We start from the raw sequence: 23,665 nt of genomic DNA, 5'->3' as shown, positions 1-23,665 counted from the left end.
TGGTTAATGACACTGTGCTTTCTGTTCTAAAAAGAGCAGAAATTAGACTCTTCCTCAGACTGGCTGCAAAGTTCCCAAGCAGAACGGTTTGCACAACACAGGTAAGGACTATCGAAAAATAGATTGTAATATTATAAACATCCACACAGCTCAATATCACTATAGTCTCCATTTATATGAATGATAAACGAAGACTCATGTCTAGTTAAGTGACTTAAGTGTTGATTACCGTAATATATGCTGCATTTCAATCTTACTGCATATACCCTGGTCCTAGACAAAACATGACATGTTAAGGGAGGGAGAATACTTGAAGCTTAAATGGGGTTATCACATACAACCAGTTGTAACTTTTATATTACAAGATCATAGTTATAACAGTTTATACAGTTTTTAAAACACTTAATTAGCACATTTCTATAAATAATATCTTAGTTCTAGTAATATAACCTAAAATGAAACATGTTTCACAAATCAATAAATTACTAAATTGGTGCTTTGCCAAACTTTATACATACTCACATATTGCACATTAGGGGTAGTTATGTTCATTTGCCGGGTGTATTTCGCATTTTTTTCACTGTGCATGCGCAAAACAAACATATGCCGAAGAACGCAATTCATGATCACAGGTAAATTACAGACTTAAAGAACAGAACGGAGAGGGGAAGGGTTGTATGCACCTAGTCAATGTACAGAAAGGGCGTGCCAAGGTCAAGCGCACGCTGCGTCCGATACATGCTTTGGGCATCTCTAACATACGTGTTTTTCAATCGTATCATTTGTACCGGTTACAGGTAGGTGTAAGTGCTGAGTGATAGTGATGACAGTCGCGAATACATGATAGAACATGTGTTTGCAATCAAGAGCAACTGTAAAAATGCATTTTATGTACAGTAGACATTAATAACATCCTGATAAATGTGTTTCATAAAAAAAAGGGAAATTTTTATTTTTTATTAATGACTATATTATTAACAGGTGACAATAATTGAATCATTTATTCTGTGGAGATTCATATTGCACATATGTATTGTACATATCCTGCACTGTCTTTTGTCTCTCTCAATACAGCAAGTGCTGTATATGCAGAACGTATCTAGACCTGTATTCTAGTTGATTACGGACGGTCATATGCCTGAATTATGTGCGTTTTTTTCAAAAACGGCACAATAAGGTTGTTTTGCCTGCCTTAATGAATAAAGCCATATGTCTGGTAATATTACCATATTTATAGTATCAGTGTTAGGAACAGCAAAACCCTTTCTTATAATATAATTGTATTGTATTGTTGGAATCCAACTGCATATACTATCAGTTAAGTTTAATCAAAATTATAATTACAGTTAACTTGAAAGTAAGCAATGTACAGTAAGAAGAAACATCAAAATTGCTAGTACTAGGTGACACATTAAAAAATGAAAACTAACATAAAGAAACAAGAGGCATAATCATGTAAAAGCTTATCAGATTCTGCAAATTATAATTAATATAAAGGAATAAATAAAGACTAAATATATATTTTCCCATAGATTGTAAGCTTGCGAGCAGGGTTCTCTTACCTCTCTGTCTGTATGTATTACCCAGTATTGTTTTATTATTGTTTGTTGCCAATTGTAAAGCGCTACGGAATTTGCTGGTGCTATATAAATAAATTATGATGATGATGATGACATTTTGGATCCCGGTAACCGGAAAAAATGTAATCCAGGGTAAGGTTAGACCTTAATGCTTATGGTTTAATTCTGGAATTTGTTGGAACTCTGTATAACAAAACAGTGAATTAACTGTAAGTAAATCCCCTGATTAGAAAATAGTCTATCCTGAAAATGCTTTAATTAGCTTTGGAACTGCAATAGAAAGTGGGCAGACTTTTCGCCAGTTTGTTCTTTTCTGTAGCTATGTGTTACCATCTACGATTCTATAGATAGAAATGTTCTATATATGTATGTGTGTATATGTATATGTGTGTATATATATATATATATATATATATATATATTGCAACAGAAGAACAAGCAGGGTACCTCTCAGGATATCTGGTACGCAGATTTAAACGTTTTTGCACTTATATGGGTGTCATTTATATTGGTAATTTTGGGATACTATTCCCACACACCCCATAGGATAGTGGGGTTATTGGTGCTATTGTCCTCACTAAGAATACTACAGAGCTATACTATGTTTGCTTTTTCTGCATTTTTGTACTGATCGGTGGAGATCTGGAGGACTACAAGTACAGCAAAGACTACTCCACTATCTCCTAAAAGACTCATCGCTGTTTACCTCACGGTATGCATGTTATTGCTCTATTCCATGTTGTATATTTGATATATCACTGAGAGGCGCCCTGCTTGTTCTTCTGTTGCAGTAATCCAATCCGTCCGGACTAACCATCTGGCTTCAGGCTATCGAGGCTGCCACTCTTATAAGAGTCAAGTGTGTGTTTTTTATGTATTGTGGATACGGGACTCAATTGTTATATATCATATATATACAAATTTCATCTTACTAATTTGAAGTGGTTACGCTGTGGTGATTAGCGCCAGATATATCTTTTATTTGTGTATAATATATATATATATATATACACACAGGGGCGGATTGGCCACAGAACCTACCGGGAGTTTTCCCAGTAGGCTGATGGCCACAGGAGGCCGCTGAGTTTTTTTTTTTTTGGGTGGGGGCTGAAAAAAAAAATTGAGTGCAGCCCGATTGGGGGCAGAGGGCGGGTGCGGGACATGGGACCCCCCCAAACCGGTAGCCGGCAGGGGTAATTGTGGTAGTGGGTGGCTGGCCCTTCCTCTGGGACCAGCCACCTTCCCCTATGTGGTCACGGATATTGATCCATCCCCCCCTCCCCCCAGCGTAGCATCCTCCATTCCCCCTAGTGTCTGATGTCACATGGGACGTGCACCACGTGACAAGTGCCGTCCCATGTGTGCGTGGAGAGGAGTCTCCAGGGCTGCAGGTAAGTTTGAATGACAGGGGTGGCTGCTGTAATGTTTTATTAAAAGTCGGGGGGGTTGCTATAATCTTTGAATGACAGGGGAAGGCCTGCTGTAATGCGTTAATGAAAGAGGGGGACCTGCTGTAATGTTTGAATGATGGGGGTGACTGTTGTAATGTTTAATAGTGGCGCCTATTACAAGAATTGGGTGAAGGAACCTTTAATTTCATGCTGGGGAGGTTTGGGGCTATTAATTGAATGTGGTGCTGAATGTGGGGCAGAGGGTTATTTATTAAATGTGAATATTAATTATTTAATATTGATGATGGTTGTGGGAAATGGTAATATTAAACGTAAATGCTATTCATTTTTTTGCTTGGGTTGGTTGAAAGGAAATAAGTATTTATTAAATGTGTGTACTATTAATTTAATGTCAAGGCTGGTTGGCGGTTTCTAATTTTGATGTACTCATTATTTTTTCCAAATAGGGCCTTCAACATTCCTGGATCCAGACAAACAGTAACTGATCTAAAGAAATCAGCAGCCACAGGTGGTGAAAGTGACAAAAAACAGGTTGGAGAGAGCATTTTTTTGTTAAACGCACAGTACACATATTTATATATTATATATAGAGAGAGATTTGACTGGTAGTTTGCATCTCATGACATCAGGGAAACATGCAACAGTGTGTGAGGTGCTCATATGCTGCTCCTGTAGACTGATCAAATACAATTGTGCTAACATGTTTCTTAAACGTTTTAAACAAAGTCGGATATGTTTCTCTCAAGGGAATTTTGAAAGGATGTATTAGTAGACAACTAAACAAGTTTGAGCTCAGAGGCATGAATCAGTTGCAGATAATGCAAAAGGTTTCATGTAATTTTATAGCACATGAATGGCAGCTTTTGTCCTGCATTGCATTAGAAATTATCCACTGTGTCTTAAGTCATCACACCTAGTTTTTCCTAAATGTTTCTACAACCAAATTCCAGTAGTTGTAAATCCCACCTACTTTTCTGTTAGCCCCACCTACATTTGTTTTAATCCTGCCCACATGAGGCCACTTCAGTTATTTTTTCCAGGGCCACTTTAAGTTCCCAATCCGCCCCTGTATATATATATACTCTACAGTACTGATTCCACCATACTGTAAGAAAACAAAAAATAAGTTTCCAAGCAGCCAATCAAATGTGGCTAACTAGTGATGTGAATTGCTGCACCAGCACCCACAAGAGCTATGCCTCCTAAAAAGCATGTCTGCTGATTGGATCCACATTTAACTGTCGCAGTTATGTGAACATGCCCTTACTGAACTCACCTACACTTTATCATTACTCTTCCTTCTCTCCAGCATCTGGAGATGCAGCCTCGATATACAAATACATGTATACAGGCGTAGGAGCACACACTTTTTGTACGTATGCACAGTACGGAAATGTGTATCACATGAAAAAACAGATGTACTGTAAATTTAACTCTAAATGACCCCCTATAGGTACATTTTTATATAGCCACACTGTAAGATACTGCTCTCTGTGTAATGCCTCCAGTTATCTTATAGGAAGTCTGGTGTGCATAAGAAACAGAGCCTCTTGAATGATAGAAACCTTATCTCAATTCTGATAGTCTTTTAAAACTTGGCATGTGAAATTGTATATTTGCACAGTATTCAAATATACCTGCTGAGTGTAATGTTTTGGAAGCCGTTTAATCAAGTAATTGTTCATAATGTTATGACTGTTTTAAACTACAATAGAAACATCTAACTTATGTTATTTTAAAATGTTTAATTTTCTTGTTGTTATTAGATCTACCATTTCTATTTGTTCATATCTTCGATAATAATTAGTAAGGGCTCATTAACACCAGCACAGTCCTTTTACACGTGGTATGTTCAGTCTAAGCTACTTTTACCACTTATTGGCTGAATCATAAAACACACTGCAAACAGTGATCAGTTAATCATGTGAGTAAAGTGCTGACAGGACACAAGGTCATAGTGATTCTGAAAGGAACATGGACACAAAACAACAGGACATGCTACATCAGTGTTGGCTAACCTGTGACACTCCAGGTGTTGTGAAACTACAAGTCCCAGCATGCTTTGCCAATATATAGCAGCTTATTGCTGGAAGGGTATGCTTGGACATGTAGTTTCACAACCCCTGGAGTGTCACAGGTTAGCCAACACTGTGCTACATCCATGTCAATCCAACATTCACTCTGAACACGACTGTCTATAATCAGCTCTTAACTAATCATTACTTACAATGTCAGATAAGCAGTGTTTGTGGTGGTCGAGTATTGATGGGAAATCCTTCCCTTACCTTGTCTCCCAGATACGAGTCAGGTTCTTTTCTCTTTTGGATATCCGGTGGTCAGGAGATAAATACTTCAATGAAAGGGACAAAGATTGGTCACACAACTTGATTTTATTGAGAATGTGGTAAGGATAGTTTTGGTAAGCCACCGCGCCACTGACCCCTTCACCTCAATAGTAATGACAAAATAATGCGTCTGATCAGCATAGAGCACAATAGCATTTAACATATAACATACACCTGGTGAGTATAAGGCAGAATAAGGATAACATCTTCAATACACATTGTCTAATAAGGCACACTGGTAATCACAGTTACTACTTTTACGTTAACAATATCTGACTGGTGATGATGCAATAACCATCAATAATAACCCATCAAGACTCTTGCGGTCACTACCGCGCCCACAAGAGGGCTACTTCTTATTCAGGTGTTTGGGGTACCGTGCTATTCCCTATGGGTCAGGCGCCCCACTTTTAGCATCTACTGCTGAGTAAACTTGAATTGCAGCGGTACCACTAACACTGAATGTCACACCTTCAATATTAATAAATCAATTCTTAGGTAAATCACATAACATTAACATCATCTAAAACATTTGGTGCACCAATATTATCCCCGGTAACGTTACCATATTTTCCACTCAGTCCTGGGCTAAACTGTGCACAGGAATTTGGGTAGTGTTCCAATGTCCTGCAGAGGTTTCCATCAAGGGTTAAGTATTATAGTAGAAAGCAGGGCTGTTGCTCATTTCAGCCACAAGATGGCGCTGTTCTCTCAACAGTCAATGAATATCAGCACATGTGCTCTGCAGCAGGGTATAATGTCCAGATATCCGCGCGCGCGCGCACACACACACACACACACACACACACACACACACACACACACACACGATATCGCTGAAACGACTGTCTTAATTGTTCCCTGCAGCCTGTGTATAGGTATGATCTGGGGGAAAAGCTCTCACAATCCTTCCTTGTACAAGAATGCAATGTCAGTTTTGGATAGATTCTCTCATCACTCTTCCCTCTGACACTGGGGTGTGTACAATACACTGCAGGCTAAGGTTTTACCTTGAAAAAAGTTCTGTAGTTAGTGAATACTCTCTTTGGCGCCCCACTGCGTGTCCTCAGCTGTTCTCCGTCCGCTTTGCTGGCAATGTCACAGTTCTGGCAGCAGCTTATCTTCTCTCTGCTCGGCTGTACATCCTCCCCCTTGTTCCTTCTACCATGCTCTCTCTCTCTCTCCTCCTTCCTGCACAACCTCTTCCTGTTACTCCCCCAGCCAATCAGGGCCTTCATCCTCCTCCTGTCAATCACTCCTGGGCACAAGTTTTCAGGAGCACAATTAACCCCTTGTAGCCGTGCATTTTAAAAGCGTTTATGCACTCCTCTGTGCTGTTCAACAGGGCTTTGGGGTACCACATGTTCACCATCGCAGCTCAGCCTCCATGTACAAGTAAGACAGGGAAAATGCCCGAATTCTTTTCAGGAGCTACTGTTAGATGAATGGGAGCCTATGTGAAAAACAATATTATGATCCTCATAATATCATAGTACTATTATAATATTACTAAAAATACTACATATTTAAGAAAAACGAACTTTCGGAACAACATTAATCATATTGTAGGACAAGATTTTATTCTTCATATTAAATTATTCAGTTTTAATATAGTTTAATTGATTTATGTTTTCTTTCCAGTCATTTAGTAACCAATGAAATATACAATCTGAAAGTAATCTTTAAACGGTTTACTGAAAATGTATATCACTGCTATTTTTTTATTACGTCAATAATTTTTAATTCAAAAGGCTTCCATTAGGATGCTGGTCACCACTGGAGATGTGCAGCGTTGTGGCCCGCAGTAGGTGGGCCGATGCACTGTTCTGCCGGGTATTCAGCTGTGGCAGCTTCAAGTGTATGAATGAGAAAACATAAGCTTGGAGATTAGACTCAGGCATGCGATCACTAGTGAACTTGCTCTGGGTACAAACACTTGCTGGAGCCAGAGTCCTGCTGACTTTAGCTAACATAAACAGTTAAGAAATATAGAGTTGTGTCAGCTTGTTAACTTTGCCCTTCAGGTGCAATCCAAATAGACACGTGGCTTGTGACCTCAATTCCAGTTTTTTTTGTTTACAGTGAGTGACCCTGTGCTAGAAAGTTTGTATCTGGGGACACTCCCAAAGAAGCCAAAAGCTACCAAATTCTGAGTTACATTTCAGGCAATTATTAAGTATTGTCATTGTCAGAAGTCAGATCAGCCCTTAGGGCAGTTAGCATCTGGTGTAGAGTGCGAGCTGTTAGTGGGCTGTCCAACGTTCTGTCAGATCCCAGATGGGGAAGAGGAGTATGTGGAGGAGGGACTTCTGGTTCTGGGGTCCGAGTCGGAGAGGGAGAGCCTTTTGAAGTAGAGGGTGAGCTTGTCGCTGACTTAGACTTAGGTTGACAATTAATTGAAGGAGCCAAAACATTAGGCTTAAGCTTTTTAGGAGGCATGGGCATCTGCAAAGTGGGCTAAAACTGCAAGATCTGCTGATAGACTCCGCCTAGTGATCTGTTACCTAGGGTGCCATGTGGGAGGGATAGCCTACATATTAATTCAAAAGGCTTCCATAAGAATGCTGATCACCACTGAAGGTGTGCAGTGTCGTGTTCAGTAACGTTGCAGCAAGTGGGCCGATATACTGTAATGCCAAATGTACAGCTGTAACCGGAATAGTTTCTAGGCAGCTTCAAGTATGTGAACAAGGGAGCAGAAACATGCCGGTCCATAAACCGTGCTTAAACAAGACTGTAGAAAGCACTGCAGTGTCACATATGGTACAATGTGGGATGGTATATTACAGTTTAGGCCCTATGCAGGCAAAAGGGGTAGTACAAGTGGATACTACAGAATGGTGGGCAGCTGAAGACCTCTAGGGGCTGTGCCATCCGGCAACAGGGCAATCCTGTGTATGATCATCACTGCTATTTTTAATTACATAAGTAGTACAGTTTTAAAGGTTATCAAACAAATAATACATTGTAAGTGTTGCAGTGTTGGTTTTATATTTCCAAATAATTAATGTGTAAATAAAACCTTAGAAATACAAAATGTAGCTGGTTTACTGGTTAAGCACTAATGCTTTATTTTTATCAGCATCTTGAAAATGCTGGATTTTCAGGAAGTCTTCGCTCAATCTTTTGCTGCAGTTCTTCCCAGTAAACATTCACAATATGCCTGTGCCTACTCTGCAACATTTACTGTACATGTGCTTATTTGGTATTAAAGGAAATGGAGGCAATATCAACCTATTGATGGAATGTGGGGGAGAAACAGCAGGGGCAATTTACTGTCTTATGTCAGAGGTCTGATGCATAATTAAAAATTAGTGAGCACTTGCATGTGGCTCATATTTATTTTACATTTTTGCCTTTAGTTTTTCTCAGTTTTCTATAAGGGGATGGATTTAAGTATAAAATATTGAACTTAATTAAAATTATTCAAGTGGGTTTATTGATGTGCAATGTTTTGCAGATAGATCACTATGGGACGGTCAATTCTGATGCTTATGGCGATATTGATAAAGACCTGGGTAGCTTCACAGTCAACTACCCTGTGCCCTGAAAGATGTACATGCCTTCCTCTTCAGCGGCACATCCTGTGCTCCAATGCCAGCCTCACATCAATACCATCTGTATTACCCAACAACACAATAGAACTTCACCTACAAAACAACAACTTCTCGTTGCTTCAGCCGAATTTTCAACAGAATCTGTCAGAGCTCAGAGGCCTTTATCTGAGCAATTGTAACATCAAAAACATCCAGTCGGATGCTTTCGTAGAAGTTACTGGTATACAACACCTGTACTTGGACACCAATGAGCTACATGGATTTGAGGAGGGTGCATTTAGCAATCTGAGTAACGTGCTGTATCTACATCTGGAGAAAAACAAAATCGTCTATCTGCGTCCAGGTACTGTAGAAATAAAAATGGATGTTACTAGTGAATCCTCTGTTGTGTAAACCACGTCTTTCACCATTCTACCACATTTGATTTTTCAGCTAGTTTGAAATTAGAAATTAAAAGTTAAAAAAGCAAAACACTGCAATATATAGCCAGTCAGTCAACATTTTTCAGGTTGCAAGACTCAAATGAGCTTCTCTTACATAAAATAAAAATTGACTTTGTCTTTTACTATATCATTAAATGCAAATACATAATTTTGCATTTATGAACTATGAAAATAAAAGCCAGTGACTTTACAAAGCAGTATTCTGTAAACAAAATGTGATAAAATATTTTTCTGTTATCCATTGCAAACAATCCACAGCCAGTAATCACTGATTTACGGATGCTGATATTAGGCTGTATATTACAATGTGCTAGTCAGCCACCAAATATTCCTTTGTTCTATATTCAGAGAATTGAAACATTTGGAATCAGGTTAGAAGCAGATACATGCAGACAATTTTGGAATCTACTTTCCCGCTGTCTGCTATTTATTTTGTCTTATTCTTTACCTATGTGCATCATGCACCTTGCCTGATACTTTTCATCCATATACTGTTCATTTTGCCAGGTATGTTCCCCAGGCACTGGGGATATGAGAATTATCAAAGGTGTAACAAGGAATAGTAATTGCTACCTAGTGTAGATGAACTATAAATCAGTGTGCACGTATACTCAGACAGTTATTGAATACAGTTTCTCAGACAAGGGTGGTAACATTATATTTAATGAAGACTTGGGCAAAATGGATACAAGTAGTCTAACATATTTTTAAACAATGATTTTCTCTTCCAGGTATATTTTCAGCTATGAATAAACTTGTTGCTCTATATTTGAATTTCAACTTACTGACTGAACTGTATGATGGCTCCTTGAAAGGTCTGAACCAGTTACGTTGGCTTGATTTAGGGTTCAATTTGCTCGCCAACATATCTCGCAAAGCCTTTGATGATGTGCCCTATATTCGCAATCTGAATTTGGAGATGAACAACCTGACCAGTGTTCCTTCCTCCATTCGCCCTAGACGCAACCTTCAGATGCTGCGATTGAGTGGGAACAGAATCAGAAAATTGGGCTCTTCATCCTTTAGCAGAAACCTGAGGTCTGTCAAAGAATTGTATCTGGACAACATGGGACTGGAAAAAGTAACAAGCTTGTCCTTCAATGGAATCCGCATGCTTCAAGTGCTTGACTTGAGGAACAATAGCTTGACGTCTCTCCCTGTGTCTCGAATTAAGAGCAACACAAAAATCTATCTTACTGGCAACCCGTGGAGTTGTGACTGCTCCATCATTGACCTTTACATTCAATTATTGTTGAGGGGCAGAGCGGACCCTGAGCAGCAAGTGCAGTGCCAGAGTCCCAAGGCTTTCGAAGGCCGAAGTCTGACTACATTGAATGTAAGTAAAGGTTACACTTAAGTACAATTTTCACATACTATTTCTTATTTTAAAAAAAGGCACAAAAACCATTTTTAATCCAATTAATTTATATTTTATCAGCATTTTATGTAGTAAATAACATCTATTTGTAGATATGATTATAATCATTATTACTATCATCACCATCATCATGATTTATTTGCAAAAGAAACATGCGTGTTAACAAAAGCAATAACACATAGAGCTAAAGACCCTAAAATAAAATGCATGTTCAGCTGTTTTTATCATCAAATGTAACAGAGAATTTGGAGCACTTTAAAATCCACTTTATGTGAAATGTCATAGTCAAGCACAAGTAAAAGAGATGGTGTATAAATGCTGTTGATGTTAAGACTAATGCCATAGGAACAGGGGAGGGCTGACAAATTGTAGCCTGGGGGGCAAGAATCGACTCAGCAGTCTATTTTAATGGAAAAAAATGCAGGTGGCCCAGTGAACCAGCCCAAGGTAGCCCACTATGGGACCAGCCCAGCTTGCCCCTGCATAGGAAGCATAGTATGATTCATTTTATTTTTGGGAGGTGAATCTGGAGGATGTGTGTAAATATATTAGCTCTCACAAATAAAGCCTTCTCTCTTAGTGTTTTCCTTAAGTAATTATATGAATTTGATTTTTTGTGTTTGCTTATTTTTTTATTGTGTTGTTCTAACAATATGGTCATATACCAACTATTGGTATATTACCCTATTAGTATAGTACCCTTTAGTGCAAACTGTTTGATCATAGGAATTACTCATGTCATTGTTGATCCCATATAGCATAGTGTATGATGTCAGTGATGTAATGTGTAAAATGTTCTGTGATATCATCTGTGATATTATTAGTAATGTTATTTTCTCATATGATTTTATGAACGGTGTCATTTAAAAACAATCTTGGGGGTGGTGCTATAGAAGGATGTGGATTACATTTTCAAGATATTATCAATCTGAAGATATAAGTTGTGATCGTGGAAATGGTTTATTGCTATGCATTATAGACTTCCTGGCCTCATTTACACTTTGCAACAAAAGAAAAAAATGTGATTAAATTTGTACCTTGTCAAAACCACGTGGCATTGCAGGGGGAGACCATGTAAAATGTGCAGAAAGACTTAGAGTTGGGAGGAGGCGTGTCCCAACTCAACTCTAAATTGCAGTGTAAAGTAAAGTTGTCACGTATTTGTGTGCTTGATGCAAAAAGCAGCCAGTATTTTCCTGCATACAAAAGAAAAAAGAAACAAATGCATTTGCACCCCTTGCATTGCAACAAGGTTTGTCCAGGAGCAAATTTGCTCCCTTTTTGCTTTGTTCCTAACTCTAACTGAGCCAATCTGTCTTTAAGCCCATTGCAGGCAGCTTCTCTGTATCCCAAATGGTTAATGATAGAGTACAGTAACTTTTACCCAACTGCATAGATATGGTAAATTGTACATAGCCAAATGCTCAAGTTGTGCGAAAGGTATGGGGAAGATACTGGGGCTGTTCATTCGTAAGAGGTAATATGTACATTTTTGACATGTTTGTAGAGCTGCAAGAGTTGTGGCAGAATTTTAGTTCTTTTTTATATTAAAGCAAATTTGACACCTAGGGGTATCTACTATATAAATGCCTAGTGGCGTGTGTGAAAAAAAAACCAACAAGCTGCAGCGCCACCTGCTGGGCAAAGTTATACACTGACCTATATATTTCTTGAAGGAGAAGTGACAGTTGGGAGTGGTTGGTGGTTGCCGGGGGTGACAGTGGGGAGTTTTTAACACCTTAAGTAGCTTGATAAAGGATGTGGCGATTAAGATGAAGGATGAGGTGATGGAGAAAAATGATGAGGTGGTGACATGTGGACAAAACCACGTTAAAAAAGGGCGCTTGCGTCGGGAAGTAACGCTCTTCCCCTGAGGAGGCCTGGGCTAGGCCCAAATGCATGACAAGAACCTTTTTAACACCTTAAGTAGCTTGATTTAAATAGAATGCATGAGTATCATGCACGGGTTAACTTGTTATAAATATAACCAGAAAATGTATTTTTTTTTAGCAGATATTACACCTCAAATGCAAATTTTTAACTGAAGATGCCACAACTTCTACTCCAGTGAACCAAACTGAAGGCAAAGTGGAGAATTCATCCCCATCGGTGGCAGTTACCACTAGAGCAATTACGCCAACATACAAAACATCTACACCTACAACATCCATTTCCACTACATCAATCAATATACTGGAGGAGGATCCGTGTCTTGCAGATTATATATCTAACATTCTGGTGAAACCAATGGGTGAGGAGTCTCTTGAAGTTTCATGGTCAGTCTCCAGAAATTACAAATACTTCCAAATTCTTTTCTCTGCTGGTGAACACAGGGATACAGTGAACATTTCAGGTGGGCCTATGCTTGCCCATCTTTACCATCTTAATCCTGGTACAATCTACACAGTTTGCATTGTGCCCAAAAATATAGGCATTATGACATGTCAAAACCCCAAACCCAGGCAGTGTGCAAATGGTCAAACAGATGGAGTTCTTGGGCAGACATATCATGTCTCTTCTCTGCCCAAAACCATCAACTCTCCATTTGTGATTATTGGTTCTTCTGCGGCTGCAGTGCTGCTTGTGGCAGCTGTTGCTTTCATTGTATATGCTAGGCGCTCAAATAACTTTCAGTTCCAGCGTTACCATGATGAAGATGGAATGGACGGCATCAGGAAGCAAGAAACTGATCCAGACAAGTGGGATAATGCCTATGAGAACTTAGATGAAGATAGACATATATATGTCACTGCATCCAGCTTATGGGGAATGGATAATGAAAAACTAGACTGTACTTTAGCTGACCCACTACCCTTACCTTCAGCTCCAAAGTATGTTACTCTTTGATTCTCATTTACACTACACATGTTATTTAATATATATATATATATATATATATATATATATATATATATTTATTAAGAGATTTGCAGAGAATACTGGAACAGTGAATGCAAATACAGTTTACACTGGAATTTTCAACATTTTGGACATAGTTGTACAACTATTGGACTTGCTCAAAGAAACAAAGATAAGGATATTAGTGGTTAAAATGCAAGACCACAAAAACATTACCCTCTCTCCCAACCCTAACAGTCATAACTGGAGATCATCTGGGCTTAAAATTACATGGGAAAAACCTGCAAAATGTTTTTAATTTCATTTTATGTATTGCTGAAATAAAAGTTTTGCATGAAGCACATCTTTAGAGTTATTCTTTGGAGCGGATAGAAAAACACATTTATGACTTCTAACCCCTTCGATTTTCACAATCTATAAAATAACTTATACAAAGTTAAAAATAACCTAATTTACAAAGTGCAAAATGTCCGAAGCGCAGCACATAATGACTCGATTACCACTGATGTGCCTACAGAGGTAAAGCAGAATCAATATTTCATTTTGTGGAGCAATGTTATTGAAATTAGATAAAGGGGTGGAATTGCCAACTCTTATAGGCATTCCTTCCTGTCCACAAGGGGCTGCACCGTAATTTCTACTTTACAACAGGACTTGATTTTTGCACCAGCTCATAGCTGGTGGAGATCACTGCCCTGGCAGTTGCACTTTGGTGAAGTGGCACACTCTAGGCACAGTTTTCCCAATCTAAAAATAAGCTTCAATAACCAAAGCAATATGTCATAAAGGCACTTCCGGTGTCCCCTAACTGTTATAATTAATTTAAGCCATAAATGAGGCAAAACCAAGCAGTACTTTAGGTCAAAAACTGAAGAGTTTTATTCAGTTAAAGGGACGATACGAAAGTGGGTGGACTATTGATATGATGGATACACTTTTTAACTATCTCCCCACAAACCTAGGTACACTTTTCATTTGCAGATGGGCACCCCCAAAGTGGAGAATAAGCGTGCATCTGGAAGTATGCTGGTCAGATAATCTAGGTGTAACAGTGAAAGACTAAGGGGTTTTGCATGGCAAATTAGTATACCTATTATTGTTATTTTAATTACATTTTTAAAGCACTGACATATTATGTAGCATTGTACATTGAGGGGATCATGACTTGACACAAACAATTTACATAGAACGACATGAAACAGAAAATAAAGATGCCCCTACACAAGTGAGCTTACAATCTAAGAGATGTTGAGAACACTGGATACTTAAGATAGTGGAATAACATTTGGTTGGGAGAAGTGCAGGTGGCAATTGTTAGGCCACAGTATTATCCAGTAATAAATAATAAAGCAGTTATTGGTGGTGGCACTTCGATGCAGGTGGTGTTGTAACTGTAATGCCTCAGAGTATTACATATGTGTGTATGGTCCCTTTAAAAAAAGGGTCTTTGCAAGCTTAACAAACATAGGACCCAGGAGTTTCCCTGTTCCTGCTGCTCATTGGTTCACTGAGCTGTCAATCAAGGAGGGACATACTGAGAGTGAGATTACAGCCAAAATCCCACAAGATTTGGGGTGTGTGTTCATGCAAGGAACTTCTGTGGAGAGAAAGAAGAAGTGTGATGTGAGGTGCTATGTAAAGTAAACTGCAACAGAAAATAGACAAGCAAAAGGCTGGTTAGAGTTTAACAGCATCTATACTGACAAGTTTTCCTGACAGACAACACAGCGACAAAGATATCAGCAGCCCATTGTGCTGGGGTGAGTCTATAAACTATAACCTATAAAAGTGGGACTTTGTAATGTTTGAGGCATAATAGTAGTGAGAAACAACTGTACAGCTCTAAGTATAAATTTTCTGACTATATGTGGAACACTTGTATTATTAATCAGAGGAACTAAGAGAGAGAGTCACAAAATGATAGAATCTGTGTAACAGCGGGGCACTACAAGTCACAGCCAGCTTCAGGAGATAAAAGCACCTAGTAATTTAAGTTTTAACAGTACATCACAAGGGACTACCTCACTAGCAGTAAGATATCCTTGTTCCAGAACTGTAATTAAGACTGCCCACCAGTTAAAAGAATTGTGTTTGTTAACAACCACCATTTTGAGACAGTGAATGCAGCATCAAGGATCACACATTTTGTTTGGTACAGAGACTGAATTATCTGTTACAACTTTATTCAGATTAGTAAGATTAAAAGACTCAGCCTGCACTGGAGTACCATTTAAACACAAAAACAGTAACTTTGTTATGGAAACCAGTTTACTATTGGATACTGTGGAACTACAGATCCCAGCCAGCCCCGTAATGTTATTTGTCCTATCACCAGACTATTATGTTACAATCAGGGCCGGACTGGGACTAAAAATCAGCCCTGGCATTTACAGGCCCACCTCATTTACAGCAGGAAAAAAACTGAAAAGGGCGTGATCGCATTGTGTTGTGGGTGTGGACTACATGGGGCAATGATATATACATTCAAATAAAACATTACATTTATCACGCCATCTCCCCAGGCACATTATGACACCTCCAGCCCACTGTACTTATCTATGCTTCTGGTGCTGCTGACATCCATCAGGGTGTGAACTTCCTATAGAGTGAGCAGGGAAGCTCTTTGTCTCACGAGATTACCAAATCTTGTGAGACTTAGAGCTCCTCGGCTTGCTCTGCAGGCTGTGTCCTATCCAGGGACTGGGAGCAGCTATCCGCTCCCTCCTGCTAACCAGAGCTGGATTAACGGTTGGGGGCCTGAGTTATTTAAGACAGGGGGCCCCTATTATGTAACATGGTTATCATTTTAGACAAATACACAGGCAATACTGTGTGCACTACTGTTAGTTGCACATAGCTCTGCCTTCACAAGCAGTACAGTGTGAAGTGGGACTTACCTCCCAACTGTCCTTGTAGTCGGACCAAATCTCACTAAATGAGACAGTCACCAAAACTCGGGACTTCCCCACAGATTCAGGACAGTTGGCAGACTGTCCTGCTCTCTCCTGTCTTGTTACTTTCACCACCTGTGGCTGCTGGTGTCTTTAGTTCAGTTGCTGCTTGCCTGGATACTGGAATGTTGGAGGCCCTATCTGGAAAAAAAATGGGTACATATAATTTAGAAAACTCCAACCAGCCCTGGCGTTTAATCAATACAACCCATGTTTTAGAATTGGGCCTCCCTCCAGCCCCAACATTAAAATACTAGTATTCACATTTAATATAAATAGCTGCTGCTGATGATAAATAAACCTATTTCCCACCTTCCAAACAACCCTAGCAATAAATGAAATAACATTTACGTTTAATAAATATACCTATTTCCCGCAACTATCACTGCCATTAAATAATTCATATTTACATTTAATAAATAGACATTTTTTTCACAAACAGCTTCACTTTCAATTAATAGCCCCCAAACCACCCCAGCATTAAATTAAAGGTCCAATCACCCCATCTTAAATTGCTAGGCCCCAATATTAAATTAACCCACATCACCCCACAAATAAAATAGCACCAATTAAAAAAAATAGCCCCCACCTAAACTCCACCATTAGTTTAATAGCCTACATCCCACATTATATTAACATTCTCCTCCTTCCCTCATGCCTGAGTACATGCCCCCAACATATATTATACCGCACAGTAGTGCCCCCAAATCATATTATAAGACACAGTAGTGCCCCAAAATCATATTATACCACACAGTAGTGCCCCAAATCATATTATACCCCACAGTAGTGCCCCCAGTTGATATTATGCCCCAATAGTGCCCCCAGTTGGTATTATGCCCCAATAGTGCCCCCAGTTGGTATTATGCCCCAATAGTGCCCCCAGTTGATATTATGCCCCAATAGTGCTCCCAGTTGATATTATGCCCCAATAGTGCTCCCAGTTGATATTATGCCCCAATAGTGCACCCAATTGATATTATGCCCCAATAGTGCCCCCAATTGATATTATGCCCCAATAGTGCCCCCAGTTGATATTATGCCACAAAAGTGCCCCCAGTTGATATTATGCCACAAAAGTGCCCTCAGTTGATATTATGCCCCAATAGTGCTCCCAGTTGATATTATGCCCCAATAGTGCTCCCAATTGATATTATGCCCCAATAGTGCTCCCAGTTGATATTATGCCCCAATAGTGCCCCCAGTTGATATTATGCCACAAAAGTGCCCCCAGTTGATATTATGCCCCAATAGTGCACCCAATTGATATTATGCCCCAATAGTGCCCCCAGTTGATATTATGCCCCAATAGTGCTCCCAATTTTATATTATGCCCCAATAGTGCTCCCAGTTGATATTATGCCCCAATAGTGCACCCAATTGATATTATGCCCCAATAGTGCCCCCAATTGATATTATGCCCCAATAGTGCCCTCAGTTGATATTATGCCCCAATAGTGCACCCAATTGATATTATGCCCCAATAGTGCCCCCAGTTGATATTATGCCCCAATAGTGCTCCCAATTTTATATTATGCCCCAATAGTGCTCCCAGTTGATATTATGCCCCAATAGTGCTCCCAGTTGATATTATGCCCCAATAGTGCACCCAATTGATATTATGCCCCAATAGTGCCCCCAATTGATATTATGCCCCAATAGTGCCCCCAGTTGATATTATGCCACAAAAGTGCCCCCAGTTGATATTATGCCACAAAAGTGCCCCCAGTTGATATTATGCCACAAAAGTGCCCTCAGTTGATATTATGCCCCAATAGTGCTCCCAGTTGATATTATGCCCCAATAGTGCTCCCAATTGATATTATGCCCCAATAGTGCTCCCAGTTGATATTATGCCCCAATAGTGCCCCCAGTTGATATTATGCCACAAAAGTGCCCCCAGTTGATATTATGCCACAAAAGTGCCCTCAGTTGATATTATGCCCCAATAGTGCACCCAATTGATATTATGCCCCAATAGTGCCCCCAGTTGATATTATGCCCCAATAGTGCTCCCAATTTTATATTATGCCCCAATAGTGCTCCCAGTTGATATTATGCCCCAATAGTGCACCCAATTGATATTATGCCCCAATAGTGCCCCCAATTGATATTATGCCCCAATAGTGCCCCCAGTTGATATTATGCCACAAAAGTGCCCCCAGTTGATATTATGCCACAAAAGTGCCCTCAGTTGATATTATGCCCCAATAGTGCCCTCAGTTGATATTATGCCCCAATAGTACCCCCAGTTGATAGTATGCAACACAGTAGTGGGCAAAATAATATTACACCCCCCCCCCCGTTTCCTGTGTGGCAATCTTTCTCTTCTCCCCCGTTTTCTGACTGGCATCTTTTCTCCCACCTCCCCTCCCGTTTTCTGTACTTACCATCTCAGCTTCTTGCCTGTCTGCTTCTCTCCGCTCTTCGCCTTCCAGGACCTGTACTGGTCACATGTGACTAGGAAGTGTCAGTGCACAGACCGGCCCATCTGACCATCGGCCCTTCTGGCATTTACCAGAAGTGCCAGATGGCCAGTCCGGCCCTGGTTACAATACTATGGCTGGCAGATAAAGAGTATTAATCTGTGCAAATATTGTGCTGATAAAGGAGCAATCAGTTATTTACTGAAACTGCTTCATTTCATCCATTTGTAAACAGAATTAAAAACTGTTTTACTACACCTTTAATATCAAGTAAAAGACAGATATTGTGGGAAATCTTATTTTTAAGGGACAGAGAGCAGAGGAGGGGGACAGCGGGACAGAGGGCAGAGGAGGGGGACAGCGGGCAGAGGAGGGGGACAGCGGGCAGAGGAGGGGGACAGCGGGCAGAGGGGGACAGCGGGCAGAGGGGGACAGCGGGCAGAGGGGGACAGCGGGCAGAGGAGGGGGACCGCGTGACAGAGGGCAGAGGAGGGGGACAGCGTGACAGAGGGCAGAGGAGGGGGACAGCGTGACAGAGGGCAGAGGAGGGGCACAGCGTGACAGAGGGCAGAGGAGGGGCACAGCGTGACAGAGGGCAGAGGAGGGGCACAGCGTGACAGAGGGCAGAGAAGGGGCACAGCGTGACAGAGGGCAGTGTGCCTGGTTGGAGAGGGGGCAGAGTGTCTGGATGCAGAGGGACATTTTTGCATACAACTAAATAAGTATTTCTGTCGTGACCTAAATACTTATTACAATTTTTTGACCCAACTACTTCTAAAACAGGACTGCTCAGTAATTATTTTGGAGGGGTGCCTTGAAAAAATTTGGAGACTCTAAGGGTGCCGCGAACTGCAAAAGTTTGGGAACCACTGTGTTAACCAATAAAGGCATCACTCCTATAATACATTTGTCTTTTTTTGACACGAAAGTATTTAACATTGTTAGGAACCCCTCTAGCCGGTACAGCACAACCCGGAGTCTGCTCTGCCAGTTAGGTGTTCACTGGAGCCCCTGGTGGTGGGGACAGACTTGGCCGCAGACTAGCAGAGGGTCATAAAGTGCGTACCGGCTAGGGAGAACCCAGGAAAGCGGAGTGAAGTCAGGCAAGGGTTGAGGGCCGGCAGGAGACAGGGAATCCAATAAACAAGCCGAGGTCACGGGTCACTTGCGAGCAGGAACAGCCAAGGGCCGGGGTCACAGGCACGGTAGCGAAATCCAAAGTACAGGCTGAAAGGTCAAGGGTCACTGGCAAACAGGCAGAGTCAAAGTCCAAGCAGGGGTCGTACACAAGAAATCAGTCCACAGGTTGTCACCACCACAATACAGGAGCAGGTTAGCCGACAGGCAAACTGAACGCTATAACCGGCAGGGAGGCTAAGCCCTCCCTGCCTTATATAGTGACATGGGCCAATCAGGGCTTAGCCCTGTAATGATTGACAGGGTGGGGGGGCCAACTGAACCAGACTTGATGAGCCTGTAATAACAAATTAGCGCCTGCACCCGGCCTCAGTAGTTGCCGGGGCGCCGCGCTTCGTACACTCGGCGTCCGGCCGTTGCCTTGACAATGGCCGGGCCCGAGTAACAGGAAATGACGTCCCGGCCATCTCCATGACGACCGGGACGCTAGTATGGCCAGGAAATGAGTCGCGGTGGTGCCCACGGCCGCTGCGGCTCCTGACAAACATCCCATAGATTTTTCTGGCTAACACGGTACTGCAATAATAATTAAAAAAAAAAATTGCTACACATTTTAGCTCTATTAATTAAAAGCTGAGGCATCCTGTTGTTCATCTTTTAAATAAGCTTAGTAGAATAAGACCACCTGAAAAACTAACATTCAAATGTGTGTGTATGTATATATATATATATATATATATATATATATATATATATATATATATATATATATATAATGTAAACACTGGCGCTCAAAACAGTATTGTATATATAGATTAGTACAGTTCAAACCCACATAACCACCTCTTCCACGTAAGGAGGCAGCCTTCCTACAAAACTCTGGCTGGTAAGGCCGGAAATAAAAATAGAGAGGTGCAACTGAAGGATGGCGCACTGGTGAGGTTTAGCGGACTAGGGCTAAACAAGGTGGGAACAATTAAATGAGCATGAGGATCGAATATGGGTCTCTGGGTTGGTATCCAACAATCTATGTAATAAATCCAGTTCTTAAATCCAAATGCTAGACAGGATGGATAACCATAACAGACTCTAGTGTATAGAGAATTAACTCCAATGTCACAATATGCATATGCAATAAATGTTCAAACGGAGCTGGCTGAACCAGTACAACACAGCCCACAAATTTTCCAATTGTATAGCAGCTGAGGGAAGGAGATAGGTATGCAGAGTAATACAGTTTACCAAATAACAGTGTAATAGGTGGAAGCGTACCAAAAGAAAATATAAAACCAGCTTATCTGTATTAGGGTCTCCAAGAGGGAATCTCAGCTTCGTCTCATGTGTCAGGAACCGGTAAACCAGCGAGTGCAGTACGCAGTACTTCTTGGTCTCGGGCAGCCGTCCCCATACAAACACCGCAATCAAACTCCAATCAACCGAGATAGTGAAGATAAAGGAGCCATATAGTGTAGTAATTTATGTACAAAGGATTTATTCAGCAATAGTATACAAATGCAAACTCACATTGTGCAAAAACATAATAAGCTTATCTGTATAAGGCAGTAGGTCAGCTTGTACCAGTATGGATCCCTGGAGGGTTCTGTAGGTATTGCCGGTGATCTCCGCACAGAAGTATCAAGGTATATACACTAAGTGTCCAAGATGGTAGAGTGGCCTATGTCAATGTATACAGAAGATAATGGGGCCTCAATGCGTTTCGTCTCAAATAGACTTCTTCAGGAGGATATATGGAGTGCTCATGTACAGGGCTTGTTGTTATACTATGTGCGGTGGCCATTTTGCGCATGCGCAGTGCACGGCCGCAACCGCGCATGCGCGGAACACCCGCGGGTGTAGCAGAATGAGGGCTAAGGTGATAGTCTCTCTGTGTAAGTAGAGCAAAGACCCAGGGCGCTAATGGGACATGTCAGATGCCACATCTGAAGTTCAGAGGGACTCCTATAGATAACATTAAAACGAGTGCGGTGGCCATCTTGAATCAGGGCACTCAATATAGATCACTAGTGGATGGAGTCTGTAGTGGCCATCTTTGACAAGGGAATGTAAATAGATAGTACATATTGATACAGAATTGCATAGTAAAATACAATAATTGCATAATAAAACATAAATAAAAGGCTATGACAACAATAAAATATAAAAATATATATATATATAGGGCAAATATAACACACACTACCTTATGTAGATGGTGTTAAATAAAACAGATATGTAAAACTATACAATAAAAAAAGACATGCTAAAATGTGAATAGTAGATGCATGCAAAGTAGTGTGATGCCATCTTATGCAACCTGGGATCCCACAAAATATACAATAAAAAATGCAGTAAACCATAATACTATAAAAAAGGAGCAATTTCATATCCTTCATTAAGACCAGAGGGGGTAAGGGTATTCAACTGGAAGATCCAAAACATCTCCCTTTTGGAGAGCTTAGGCTGGAGATCACCTCCTCGGCATCCTAGGTGTACATTCTCTATCCCCTTGAAGGTGAGATGATTTGGATCAGAGTTGTGTTTTTTATTAAAATGTCTGGAAACAGAATGCGATTCAATCTTATTTTTAATGTTCCTGACATGCTCTTGAATTCTTAGTTTTAATGGTCTTTTCGTTTTACCAATGTATTTAAGACCACAGGAGCATTCTAATAGATATATGACAGAGGATGTTTGGCAGTTCATGAATTCATTTATGTTGAACTTTAAGCTGTTATCATGATTGTAAAAAAACTTTCTTTTCTGAGCTCGCAAACTTGCAGATATTGCAGTGACTACACTTGTTGAAACCCTTCACCGCTAGGAATGTGTTTGAAATGTTGGTATGAGTCTCAGGTAGCATGCTAGGTGCAAGGGCATCTTTCAAGTTCCTATTTTTGCGGAAGATAATGTCAGGTCTTGTAGGGAGAATGGTAGTTAAAATAGGGTCCATACGCAGAATCTCCCAGTGTTTGGAGATAGTCGACCTTATTCTATTTTCAAATGCGTTATAGTTAGTGATAAAGGGTATGCGTTCCTTTTGATTATCTCTAATTTTATATTGTAATAAATCTGTTCTGTTGATCCTCTCAATTTTCGTCAGGGCTTCTGAGATAAGTGTGTCTGGGTAGCCTCTTTCCTGGAAGCGTCGTGCATACATGTGTAGTTGTTCCCTACATTGTGAGTCATTACTGCAATTTCTTTTTATCCTATGGAATTGGGAGTATGGGATGTTTAATTTCCATTTTCTTACATGGCCGCTCTTGAAATGGAGATAACTGTTTGTATCTACCGTTTTAACAAAATTTCTTGTTTCAACCTTGTTATTAGTTCCTGTGAGAACTAGATCTAGAAATTTAATGCTAGTAGTATTTTGTTTGGCCGTGAATTTTAAATTGTAATTGTTGGTACCAATGTATATAATACAAAAAGACAGGGGGCGCCACACACAGTGTATTACATGTGATAAACAGTGTAGAAATATCTCCACAGATAGGTAATTCCCGTACCAGATATTCAGTTTAATTGAGCCAATATACAGATCTTTCTGACTACACTGGGAATCCACAGATGCGGTCAG

At 40.4% G+C, this 23,665-nt stretch overlaps 1 protein-coding gene across 2 annotated transcripts; it reads left to right on the top strand.

The window, feature by feature from the left end:
- Positions 1–19: 19 nt before the first annotated feature.
- Positions 20–13,584, top strand: LOC142100149 (uncharacterized). 2 transcript variants are annotated; one of them, XM_075184099.1, is made up of 4 exons: positions 20–101; positions 8,798–9,237; positions 10,069–10,673; positions 12,729–13,584. In XM_075184099.1, exons 2-4 carry the CDS (start codon positions 8,808–8,810, stop codon positions 13,560–13,562), a joined length of 1,869 nt encoding a protein of 622 aa, XP_075040200.1. In that variant the 5' UTR covers positions 20–101; positions 8,798–8,807; the 3' UTR covers positions 13,563–13,584. The 2 variants fall into 2 exon arrangements, with proteins under 2 accessions (XP_075040200.1, XP_075040199.1); XM_075184098.1 differs by having other exon boundaries at positions 12,726–13,584.
- Positions 13,585–23,665: the final 10,081 nt, after the last annotated feature.

Source organism: Mixophyes fleayi, chromosome 8 (assembly GCF_038048845.1).
Source record: "Mixophyes fleayi isolate aMixFle1 chromosome 8, aMixFle1.hap1, whole genome shotgun sequence".
In the NCBI taxonomy this organism is placed as follows: domain Eukaryota; kingdom Metazoa; phylum Chordata; class Amphibia; order Anura; family Limnodynastidae; genus Mixophyes; species Mixophyes fleayi.
The sequence above is the reverse complement of the archived record's forward strand: the minus strand, read 5'-3'. Positions and strand labels throughout refer to the sequence as shown.

Bases quoted from the DNA above. Each gene is read 5' to 3' on its own strand.
- LOC142100149 (XM_075184098.1), top strand. From the start codon at position 8,808: ATGGGACGGTCAATTCTGATGCTTATGGCGATATTGATAAAGACCTGG. The intron at 9,238-10,068 runs GTACTGTAGAAA...TTTCTCTTCCAG, and splicing joins AATCGTCTATCTGCGTCCAG to GTATATTTTCAGCTATGAAT. The intron at 10,674-12,725 runs GTAAGTAAAGGT...ATTTTTTTTTAG, and splicing joins GAAGTCTGACTACATTGAAT to CAGATATTACACCTCAAATG.